The 12781-nt window shown below is 39.3% G+C and overlaps 1 protein-coding gene across 1 annotated transcript; it reads left to right on the forward strand.

The window, feature by feature from the left end:
• The first annotated feature begins 637 nt into the window (after positions 1-637).
• LOC102775609 (butyrophilin-like protein 10) lies at positions 638-10187 on the forward strand. Its single transcript, XM_087841118.1, has 6 exons — positions 638-719; positions 3925-4257; positions 4486-4521; positions 7722-7997; positions 8101-8223; positions 9417-10187. Exons 1-6 carry the CDS (start codon positions 638-640, stop codon positions 9479-9481), a joined length of 915 nt encoding a protein of 304 aa, XP_087697244.1. The 3' UTR covers positions 9482-10187.
• The last annotated feature ends 2594 nt before the right edge of the window (positions 10188-12781 follow it).

Below are 12781 nucleotides of genomic sequence, written 5' to 3' on the forward strand. Positions count from 1 at the left end.
GTAATTAAAAATCTGGGGGGAAACAACAGCCAGTTTATTAACAAAAACATTTCTGCTCTGGATTGGAAGAAAAAACCCTGAGTGGTTGTTGTTGTTTTTTTGGTTTTTTTTTTTTAATTTGGTATGAGGGTGTTCGGTCCACACTCCAAGCCAGTTGGTGGCGGTAATGCAGCACATCGTTGTTCACCAGTTGTTTTTTTCTAACTTCCGGGAGGCACCAGAAGCTGTAGTGCTAATTCGTTTTTGGGGGGGTTTTATGTTTAGTTTATATTTAATAACGTCGCCTCAAAGTTGGACCTTTACATAAGTCTGTGTGAGCTCCTTATGTTGTGCTTTTTAAAATCAGCTGGGTTTTTTTGTTTTTTTACTGTAGTTAACGTGAAACCTAACCCGGTAGATATTAGCAATAATAATATTGAGGCAGGAGGTGGAGGCCTCGCTTACTTACTTACAAAAACGTGTATAACCGAGGTTTTATTAGCATTTAGTACCATCGACTGCTGAAAGCCTTTACAAGATTGTCTTGCAGAGCCGTGTTGGGCTACTTTACAGGGCTTTCATATTGCAATTCGTTGGCTGTAGGGTTAGCTGTCTCCATCGTTAGCTTGCAGCATATTTGGCGTACGTCTATTTCACCATGTTTTGTTTCTGTGGATCGAAAGCGCTACACTTTCTGTCTTTGCTTGCCGTGGTTTTTGGAACATCAGGACATGAGAACGGTAAGAAAGATCATTGCTTATTATGTAGATTGCATTTATAACATTAAAGCATGCCAAATGAGCAGAAGTTTCAAAAGTACAGAGTAGAAGTACAAATACTACTTTTAAAAACTTCTCCAGTACAAGTTGAAGTACTGATTCAACTTCTTTATTCGAGTAAAAGTAAAAAGAAACATTAAAACAATAAGCAAAGGCACTGAAATGTACTCAAAGTAAGAAAGTAAAGGTAGCTATTTTTATGCAAAACTGGATGAGCCTTGTTCTATATTAATGGAATAATGGAATCATATTGGAAGTTCAGAATAAGAACTTAGTTACATTTTAATTCTAATTGTACACAGTTTAAATCATGGGTTCAGTCCTTACATTGGTTGTAATGGCTCAGTGTGGGGGAAAGGATCATAACTAACAATAATTTTTATGGAGAGCTCCAGTAGATTTTCTTAGTGTACAGGCTGTGATCAGCTGACCTGCTGCTCTTTGTTAATGTACACCGCTTAATTCAGCCAGATGTTAGCAGATGTTTCATGAGTTGTCCTGATTTGTATCCTCACTGACAGTACACTGTTGATGCTGTCTTTATATTAGACACTATGAAGTTAGTATGAAGGTGGAATTCAGTAAATGAATCTCAGCACCATCAGTTAAAATTCATGTGAATCTCTGCTACACTTTATGTAAGACAAATGTGACTATGAACCTCAGCCACTGTGCACCAATCCCACACTGTTCTTTACTTTAGATCCATCACAGTGCAGCAAACTAAGCTGTTTATCCTGCACTAACCTGCAGAGGATTCTCGTGCAGCCTTTAAATAACACAGTCTGCCTCAGTTTGATTTACAGCAGGTTTTACAATACGAAAAAAACATAATGTCAAATGTACAGACCTAATGTGTGATTTTAAGAACATGGGGACTTACATGTGAGTTTTAAATGAGCAGTTCTCACCTTCAAATCTAAGCTCTCTCCTGTCCTGTCTTTCTTATCTTTCTACATCTCTGAGTGAAGTTGGCTCTCTTTCTTTTCTCTCCCTGTGAAATAAACAGCTGGACCTGTAGCTGCAACACATGTGAGACACACACAAATAGTTTGTGTTTGCTGATGTTTGTTGAGCTGATAGAATCTCTGCATTTCAAATTATCCAATACTTAAAGTCATTCCCTTGCTTGCTCCTCTTCTGTAGCACTAGCAAGATTCGGAAGAACTACAACTTACAGACCCTGCAGTCATTCTGGTGATGTGGAGGGAAAGGGAAAATTTTTAACCCTTGACATTGGCACACGTGTTACTGTGCAGGCTCACAGTTTGCTGTTTGAAAGCTCGAAGTGATGTAAAATAATAATTTCCTGCAAATGCAGTAACAAGCCTGTTTTAAATATGAAAGCAGTAGAAAGTAGGTATTTGTTTAAAAATGTAGGGAGTAAAAGTAAAAAGTAGTCAGGAAAGAAAACTATTCAAAGTACACTACTACTACTACTACTACTGCTACTACTACTGCCTTTCACCTTTGGGTGAAAGGGGGAGGGTATGGGCCGCCAAAGGTAGATTTGTACTTTGTTACTTCCCACCTCTGCTAATGAGACAGTATGTCTAACATGAAGTATTATTGCTGGAAGACTTTTGTCCATATGACATGATTGCATCACACAGTTTCTGCAGATTTATCAGCTGCATCTGTGATGGGAATTTTCAATCCACCACATCCCGTCCATGCTTCTGATTATTAACCCTTTCACGCATAGTGGTCACTACAGTGGACAGCCATTCAAAGGCTGTTTTCTTGTATATGTGTCAGTGTTGATGGTATACTTGCACATAGGGCTGTGCGATATGACCGGAGTTTCATATTCCGATATAAGACATTTATCGTCCCGACAACGGGTATATATCACAAAAATTTTACATTTTCTGTAAATTACGTGAATGTCGGGCAACTCGATTTGCGTGAAGTGTTTTTTTTGTTTTTGTTTTTGTTTGTTTGTTTTGTTGTTTTTTAGCTGGTCCTGCACCTGGAGTCAAGTGTTGTGTTTTGTGTTATTGATGTTTTCATCATCGATATATTTTGTTATATCGAACAGCCCTGCGTGCACATAAACCACTACACTGGAAACTGATGTGTCACTCCATATGAAATTCATAAGTCAAAACGTATGTTGTCCATGTAAGTGGATGTGTAAAAAAAGAAAAAACAAACATATATGGAAGGGTTAAGATAATACCAATAGCACTGCTTACTTGTGAATGCGCACATAGCTGGAGTCCACACAAGGAGCATGGGACACCTAAATATTATCAGTAGAGAATGTGGCAAGCACTAGAAGCTAGGTGTCTCTGTCTTGGTTCTTGTGTTGTTGTTTGTGCTGTGCTTTATTCTCTGCAGTTAATTGGAGAGCAGTTAGCTGCATTGGCTTCATGAAGGCCCACTGAGCTTGGATGTAAAAGCTGCTTTCTGCTCTTCTCCTTCCACTGCTCTGTGTCCTGATTTTTGACTCCCGCCTCCTGAATTAGAGTTGATTAGCTGCAGCATGATTTCTTGAGTTATTTTTGCTTTCTAAACAGTCTGCCACACATCCATCTACACTTTGAACGACTGAGTTGTTGACAAACCAACACTATAAATCAACTATCTTTTTCTAAGTTACCACCTTATAAGTCTGTGAGCTGGGCTGTGATAGTTAGACATTGCTTACCATGCACCCTATACCATGGTTTTACCGCAGTGGTTCTGAGAGATCAGTTTATTTATTCCTGCCTGACTCACACTCATAGCAGGCCAAAGTCACTCTCAGGCCACCATGGAATGTACTGGTGCTGCCAGCAGGCAGGTCACCACTTATTTTCCTCTTCCTTTTCTCGTTTACAAACTTCTTTCTGTCTTGTTTCATAACTGTGTGTTAGTGTCATGGGGGAGAAATGATCGGTACACTATTTAGTGACACAGGGGCAACTCTGTACAGTTACACACACTAAGCATTTAGTCTTAAATATCTAAAGATCTAAATCTTCTAACGATAGTTGATTTATGTACCTCATAAAGTGCCTTTTAGTGTAAATACGCTTATTTAGGAATTTAAAATCGAAATACATTTGAGCAGTAAAGTGGGGGGTAAACTGGGGATTCTGGGTAATTTAGGAAGCATAGCATGCATGTAATCTGTTGCATTTCCTGTTTAAACACTGATATAAATCTGCTTCTTCCTCAGGGCCAGAAGTCGTCACAGTGGTTGTATCAGAAGGAAGTGACGCATTCTTGCCCTGCTCCATCACCACCAGCCTTGTACAGCAGCTCTTTGACTGGAGAAAGGATCAGGATAAACAGGATGTGTTCATGTATAAAAACTTCAGTCATTACAACAACGGCCTTAAAGGTCAACACGACCAGTTCAAAGGACGGGTCTCACATTTTCCACAACAGCTGCAGTTCGGTAACGCCTCGATTGTAATCAGAAACACCACGATCAGCGACGGTGGAAACTACACCTGTCACTTTCCATATCTGAAGCCAGAACAAATATTCAGCATTGAACTTGTTGTTCGTAAGTATTGTTTTTCCTTCTTTTTTAAGAACCCAAAAACAAATGAAACTGAAGAACATGCCTCCTACCTCTCAAATTATCTATTTGCTACTTAGACCCAGTGGCTTTTAAAAGCAGATTATATGATTAGATTTGCATATAGTTTTTGCATTGGAAAAAACATTTTGCCGGCACTGTAAGGATGAGAAGTTATTATTTGTAATACTACATTTTCATTCTTTCTTTCAGAATACAGTTTAAAAGACAGAAGAGGAGAAAATGAGCGTGAGTGATGATGTTACTGGTGTCTACACCTGTTTGTGCTGCAACTCTGTAGGCCTCACCCAAAAAGAATATATTTTCATGTTAAATTTCTTTCTTTCACATTGGGGAAAAAAATAACATTTAAAAGATTCAGCGCCAACGTTTAACATAAAGCGCCCACAGTCAGCACATTTACACCCTTATTCTTTCAGGGTTAACAGGGATTTTTGAAATACAGCATTTGCTCCATGTCTTGTAGTTTGTGACCTTGCAAACCTGCTACATGCATAAAAGTCTGTTTAACAGATAAAAGGCTAGGGTTAATGAGATGTCATGTTAAGACCAAACCCTGATGTCACTGATCTCTACGTCTGCACTCTTTACGAGCCAAATCAGATTCTTTTTCGGGCACATGATCCAAGTTTGATACAAATTCTCTGTTGAAGAGAAGTTTTTGAGCTGTTGAGCTGTACATTAATAATACCAAAGAAATGAAGCCATGCTTTAAAGTTACAGCAGCGCTGTAAGAGTTTCAGAGCTCTAACACGCACCTGCCAGGTTAGAAATAAACAACAGTTAAATGTGCTAAAATACATGAATTCCTAAAATTCTCTCAACAACAGAGGAAAGCAAATTAACAAATAAAATTCTTGACCACTGTAATACCTGTTCTGTCTGACTGGTTTTCTTGAGGCTGACACTAAGAATACCTGTCTTTGTCAAAGTTATTTCTTAGTATAAACCTCAAATCACCACATCACATTTTAGAAATAATCAGTGCGTATGTCCTTGAGGGTTTATAAACAGAGTTGTAGCACTCAGTGCAGATGTAGAAATCAGTGACATCATCAATCATTTTCTCTCCACTCATCCACTGACTGAATGATGATGTACATCATAGGTGTCAAACTCTGGCCCGCGGACCAAATTTGGCCCGCAGCCTAATTACATTTGGCCCGCGAAGCCATACCAAATTACTATTAGAGCTGGCCTACTGGTATTATACAGCTAATATACATGTTGTTTAGTATTAAGCTTTCTTGTTCCATATTCAGTTTTTCAGCAAAACGTGTTTGAGTCCATAAGAAAAGATTCATTCTTATATCTGGAGGAATAAATATATTTCAAGAAATATTAACGTTAGCCCGCGACTTTGTTCCAGTTTTGAATTTTGGCCCACTGTGTATTTGAGTTTGACACCCCTGATGTACATGATACAGTTAAGATGCTCTAGATCGTCATTTGAATCATTGTGTTAAGTGACATAATCAGTATCAGTGAAGAAACAAATTGGTCATTTATTTTTATATGTACCGCTTGATTGTTACAGCGTAAGACACAGTTAAACTTCAGGACCTCAGGCACTGTTCATGGAGTGTGTTTTTGAGAGTTTGTTCAGAAAAATGCGTTAGTAGCTGTTGAGTTCAATATTGAGGAGGGGTAGAGGAGGTTATCAACTTCCAAAATAACAACACTGATCCGGCCGGGTGGAGTCAAACGATGATTTTAATGACACGCGTGGGGAAGACCGCCGCTGTACGCAGACAGCGCCGATCCCCGACTTACTTAGAGCATAAGCAGGTGTTTTATACCTTTCAGGGCTTAAATTTACTGACGCCCCTTAAACGTCACTCAGATACAGTTCATACATACCCAGTTTGTCTCATCATATAACTGCTTAGCTCCTCCACACTCTAAGGACTGTACTGTACACATCAAGCCCTCTTGCAGTGTCACAAATGGATGTAGCATCCTGAATGAGCTGCGGGTACCTTTTCATGCTACGAGCAGTGACAAGGACGATAACAAAAAGTAAAACTAGAGAAAAATCAGTCAGGGGGTGTAAAGGCAGAGCAGTGGTCTGTGGCCACCACCCACTAAACCATTCCCTTTGTTGGGTTTGTCTTGTTCCCACTCCACTACATCTGCTCTCACTTCCATTTGCACAGAGCAGGTAAAAGGAAGTTATGTGTCCTAACTGGACATATTGAGAGCCCTGATGTTTAACTGATTTTGTTTTTATACTGTGATAAATTTTTCCTTAATTTTTTGAGCAGTATATTCTTAGTACTGTTCTACCGTTGCAGTGTAATGCAACAACTAAGGATTTTAATGTCGGGTACATAAAACTGTAAGGCAGCATAAGCACAGAACTTCTGTAGTTGACAAACATCAATTACACCAGTTTATTAGGTCGTGTCAACTAAGGATTCAATTTTATTAAATTTACATAATGGTTTGCTGAACAATTTGTCAGATTTTTCTTAAAAAAAAAAAAAAATCACGTTCCAGCACATTTAGATGAAAGTATTAAACATTGACTTATTATTTCAGCATTATTTTCTTCTGGTGTATAAACTCCTCGAAGTCAAATCTACATACAAACATACATTCTGCTTTGGCCCTCGGAGGAGGCGGACACATCTTCCCTGCTGCTGCTTCTATGTCTTTTTTTAGTCTCGTCTTACTCTAACCTCAAAGAGTCTCTCAGTCTTGTTCTCTAAAACCTAAAGAATTATGGATTTGATCAACTGGTCCCATAACAAAATTGACACCCTCCTGGGCTTGGGAGAGCCCGATTGTCCTGCGGAGACCTTTGCTCATTCGATGGTCGGCTGCGTTGTGTGTCTGCCGTCTGTCTCGACGGAGGACACTGAACGACATCGACCAATTCGGAACCACGATAACAGAGTTCTGGCTGACTGGAGCTGGCTTGGACCTGGCTTATCGAAGTACAAGAAGCGGCTACAGCTGTGGTGACACTTTCTCTCAGCTGAACATGGGATACACATGCACGAAACATGCACACTGATACGCACTATCGCCCTCTCTCCCCCAAATCCAATGCCTCCTCCCATGCTTACCTTCCATCCGATGTGGACACCGGATCAGCCGGAGCGCAATCGAAGATTGCAGCGGTCCCAGATCAGCTGTACACTCTGGAATACTCTCCCATGTTGCTTGTCTGTGGTTTAATGTGTTACGGTGTGATGATATGTGTGCATTCTTTTTCTCCTGAATTATGCTTTTGTGTTACATTGTTTTTCCTTTTGCTACTTAGCCTGACCTGTCTCCCCAATGTGATGTTTGTGTATTGTATGTACGATGGCAAGGTCTGACATCTCGGTTGTGGGCAACTGACAAATAAAGGCTATCTCATCTCATTCATACATGCATAAATGAATAATAAAGTCTGACCAGCTTATTTTGTGTGTTTACAGTTGCAGCTCCAAAACCTGTTGTCTGGCTCGTTAAGGACACAGAGGACCAAGTACAGCTGCACTGTGTGGTTCCAGGTGCCTTTCCCAAACCTAAGGTACTGTGGAAGGAAAGTAATGGAGACATCTTTCCTGCTGAGCCACAGGTGTTATACAGGGGAGACCGCTACTACATCACCCTCCTCATCACTGTGACTGCCACAAACACCGGCCTCTTCCATTGTGTGGCCACACAGAAGGAGATTGGCCATGTGATTGATGCTGAAATCCGTGTTCCAGGTGAGATTCCCTCTCGTCATGTTTTCATCTGTGAATAATTTTATATGTGCAACATCGTGAGTTTGTGGAGTTTATAATCAGCATGTTAACTGCTGTGTTTCAGATAAACAGTTTAAGTCCTCCTATGGAGACGGTGTGCTGGCAGGTTTATTTTGTGCTGGATTTGTTACTGGTGCATCTGTAGTTCTTTGTGTTTTGTACGTCAGAAAGAACTACATCAAGAAAGGTAAGTTTAATAGATTGTAACAATGTTTTTGTCTCATGTAGACATAAATATACCAGATACTTTAAGCTTTCTTCTTTAAATATTCTTCATAGGTGTTTTTGTTTTTTCCTGATTCATATTTAACTTATACATCTAGGTGTGTTTTAGCCATGCTCATTTCAAGCATCATGGTCAATGTGTTCAAACAAGGTCTGGAGACATGGACGAGGCTCTGTCATGGTTTGGTGCTGTATTTCAGCCAGTGGTGTTGGAGGTCATATTTAAAAAAAAATAAACCTTTGACTCAAACGTTAGAACAGGCTTTTCCGCGCAGCACGCCGTGTAATAAATACTCACAAAGAAAACGGCGGCTGTTACAACTTATGTCTAAAAATGTATCGTTTCATGCATCGGTTGAAACACTCGACTCCAGGTACATGACGCCCAGCTGGAAACACTTCACGCAAGTCGAGCTGCCCGAGATTCATAGAATTTACAGAAAATGTTACATTTTTGTGATTTATATCGTTATCGGGGCGATAGAATTCTTATATCGGGATATGAGATTTTGGTCATATCGCACAGCCCTAATATACACATTGTCAGACATTGACAGTTTTTTTTTTTTTTAAATAGGAAATTTACATTCAAAGCACAACCTTTGAGTTTTAAATGAGATTGTGAATAAAATATTGCATTGGCAAATTGTGTTTATGTGGCCAGATAACCAAACCAGGATTCCCATTTCACTGTGTGATGGAATCTACCATGACTCAGATTCCACTGAATGTTCTCCATCAGATACCGCAGGATGTTACAGTAGAACCTGCACTAGCAACCTGATCCTGGAGGATACATTTGTGGTGCAATAAGGGGGAATAAGCCTGTTCATATTCTTTCTCCTCATCGGCTGCCTTCTGAAGCTAGCTTTAGAAACTAAAATCGTAAATGTCATGAGGTGATTTCATAGATGTATGTTTGACTGACTCCAGAGTCAAACTCAGGCTTAAATCAGCTGTTAAACACAAAGGAAATCCCGTGGTTGATTTAACCCAGAGAAACTCTTCAGTCTCCACTCACTCATCATGTTTGAGAACAGACAGTTGAAAGAAGCTTGCAAGTGTTATTGACAGAACCAGTAATAAATTCTGTATTACATAAAGGTGCTGATGTTATGTCATTTCTGTTTTATTCTTTTGTTTTTCCCCTGGCAGTTTCTGCTCCGAAGACTAACGGTTCGTGTAATGGGGAATCAAGCCAGCCACTTCAACAACCTTAAAAGTGCCAGATCATCTGCCTTCTGTGTGGAGAAAAGAATTGATATCCTCTGTGTGTGGATATCAAATCTGTGCCAGCTTTTTAGTTTACTTGCCACAGTTGGAGCTTTCAAGACGTTTACAGCCAGTGAGCATCTGTGGTGAGAAAAAGTGCCTTCCTCTTTCCTTGGCTTTTACAATCAAGTTAAATTTTGCAGGACTGCACTGCTGTAGACAATGAACTTCTGAAAAGGTGCTCAGTTACACTTATTGTTTTGTTTATTTCTGGTTTCTAAATTTGCAAAGCAAGGCACTCTTTTAATTTTTTTTTAAAGTCTTACTCAGAGTCACATGTGAAATTATGCAAGAGGAAAAAAAAATGTGTTTTTAACTATACTCCATGTTCTACTGGAAAATCTTTGCTGTTATTTTGGGTGTGACTTGGATATCCACTTTAACCTCAGGAGTTTTTATATACAGGGAAAATAAACACATACATTCATAGGAGATCTTTGTGAAACAATAACATTCTTTTTGTCATACTGGTTTTGGTAAATACGTTTCTAGTATTGACAAATGGGCATATTACAATGATGCAGTTTAACATAACAATTTACTAAATCCAAAACCACTTACAGTATGTAAAAGAAGTTTCAAAAAGTTTCATGTTTTTAGTGTTATACCAGTGAATGAGCTCAAACCAAAAGGATCCAGAATGATCAAGTGACTTGTTGGACCAGAAGATTGATCACAAAAAGCTTTACATGAGGACTTCCATTTTCCAGTAACTTCCAGTTTGACAGAGTTAAACAGAAATGTTAATGTAGCTAAAAAAGAAACTCAACGAAGGGAAATGGATTGTATCTCATATCCACTGAGTTTACCTCAGAAGTCAGAGCGGGAACATCTGAATCTTTTCTATGCAAAAGTAGGACGGACCAAGCTTTACACATACCCAGCGGTTTGGACCAGCTTTGATTCCCCCCCCCACAAACCCCAATAAGAAATTCTCTGACGTGGTTGAAGGACTGCCACGCTAATGTGTCTAGAGGGGAGGGGGGGAACTGCAGATAAAGTAACTAAACTACAAACAGTATGGCATTTTTTATAAAGTTTTTCAAAAACATACTTTTTTCACAATTATTTGGGGAATGTAGATTTAAATCGCAAATAAAAAATATTTTTAATACGTCTGTTAGACATTTTGAAACAGTCTGTTTCTCACCAGCAGCACTTTATAAAGGGATGAAATTAATATTGAGCGGTATTAAGTTCAGGTTTAGAACTCCGAAAGAGTTTCTCATGTAGCCCCTTAGTAAAATTTGTTGCTCTGCCCTGCTTTATATTATTTATGCTTATGTATGGTGTGCAGTGGTGTATTATATTATTTTGTAGAAGCACTGGTTGTTCTGCTTCATCGCCATGTGATGGTATCATGACTGATTGTTACACCAAATCTGTCCATTCGTTTGAGTTTTAATGCACTGCTTTGTAAAAATGTATTGTCTGTTTACAAAAACATATTTTTGTTGCTGAATGTTGAGCTAGTAAAAATGAATAAGCTGTGATAGATAAGATGTGTCCCCAAAGTCATTAATGTTGGGAACTTTGCGCTGAAAACACTTAATATCCTGTTGTTCAAAATAAAATGTATGAATATATCACCACCTGTGCTGAGACTCGATTGGTTTGAAAAGAATGTAAAGGCAATATTTCCCTCTTTCTAATTTTAGGTTCAATTTTGGAAGTTAGAGTTTTAAGTTGGAAAAAACACTTTTGACCCAAAGACGAGTCAGAATGCATTTAAAGCTTGCCAAGACTTTGTGTTAACACTGATCATGATCCTGATATTTATTTATACACAAAGATTGAACTTTAACCTCCCAGGACCTCGGGTCCACATACTTGGACATCACATTGTGGGTTGTCTAGGCCAGGGGTCTGCAACCTTTAACACCCAAAGAGCCACTTGGACTCGGTTTCCACACAAAAGAAAACACTGGGAGCCGCAAATACTTTTTGACATCTAAAATGAAGATAACACTGCATATATTGTTTTTTACCTTTATGCTTTGTGTGAACAACTAAGGTGTGTTGCTTATGAAATCCATGAAGTGCTACAGAGAAAATTACATTTTATTTATGTAATGAACACATTTTGAACTCTTAAAGAAATATAACCTAAGGAAAGACACCCAGCTGAACTAAAATGATCCATGTAGCAAACAAACTGTTGTGAGCCGCCACCCTTATATCGCCTTTGGGCTTTTGGAGCCTTGACCTGACTTTTAAAAAATAATTGGAAATAAAGCACTATGCTGCTGAAAAAAAAATAGATATTTGCAAAATTCTGCCTAAATATTTTACCTGGTTAATGTGTGTGGCGGGGCGTGGTCTGCGAGAGTCCATGGATGGAAGTTTTGTCCCTACGATTCTCTCCACAGTCATTATGACCCTTTGCAGAGCCTTTCTCTCTCTGTTCCCATACCAGACAGTGATGCTTGTGTTGAGGATGCTCTCGATCAGTCCTCTGTGGGCCTGGGTGCGAGGGTGATGGTTCAGGCCAGCTTTCCTGAGCAGCCTAATGAAATAACTCCCTCCCTGGCATAGCAGATGGTGATTTTTAGTTTTTATGGGCCGATGGGGTTTTTTTTTCATTTTTTTCCCATAACGGTATAAACACTGAAAGGTGGTGGATTGGCCAGATGAAGAGAGATGTGTAAAAATGACTCAGTTGTTTGGTGGTGGCTATTGCAGAGCTTCCACAGATTCAGTAACATTAGCACGTGGTGGAGGCCAGCAGATGCAACACGCTGGCAGGTGGATGACGGAAAGGCAGGAGGAGCAGAGACCCGAGGCGGTGAACTGAACTTCAGGTAAGAAGTTATGACCTGCAGTCTATCTGGGTCAGATATAAACCAAGTTTAGGTGGAGTTTATTTTCGTTATCCTGACTTTTTACAGTCATTTACATTTTCTAGATACTGCACCAGTACTGTGTGTAAAATGCCATCAAAAAGGCAGTTCAGTTTTATTCTTTCTCACCTGTCTTTCTGTCTTCTTTCACTTTTTAAAGGTTGCCATGTTAGAAAAAATATTTTGCCCTGCCATGCTGTTTATTGATGTGGCAAATGAATGGTTTATGAAAATATATCTAAATCTGTCATCAGTAATCAGTAATGATCATGTCTCACCTCTCCTCTGTCTTAATTTTAGGTTTTCACCATGTGTTGTAGATAGTTTAGGAGGTTAACTCGACCAACAGTCTACTTTCGGGTACTGTTTAGAATACCAGAATAGGGAGGATGGTGTAGGTTTACGTTT

This window comes from Neolamprologus brichardi, chromosome 5 (assembly GCF_056152115.1).
Source record: "Neolamprologus brichardi isolate AB-2024 chromosome 5, ASM5615211v1, whole genome shotgun sequence".
NCBI classification, from domain to species: Eukaryota; Metazoa; Chordata; class Actinopteri; order Cichliformes; family Cichlidae; genus Neolamprologus; species Neolamprologus brichardi.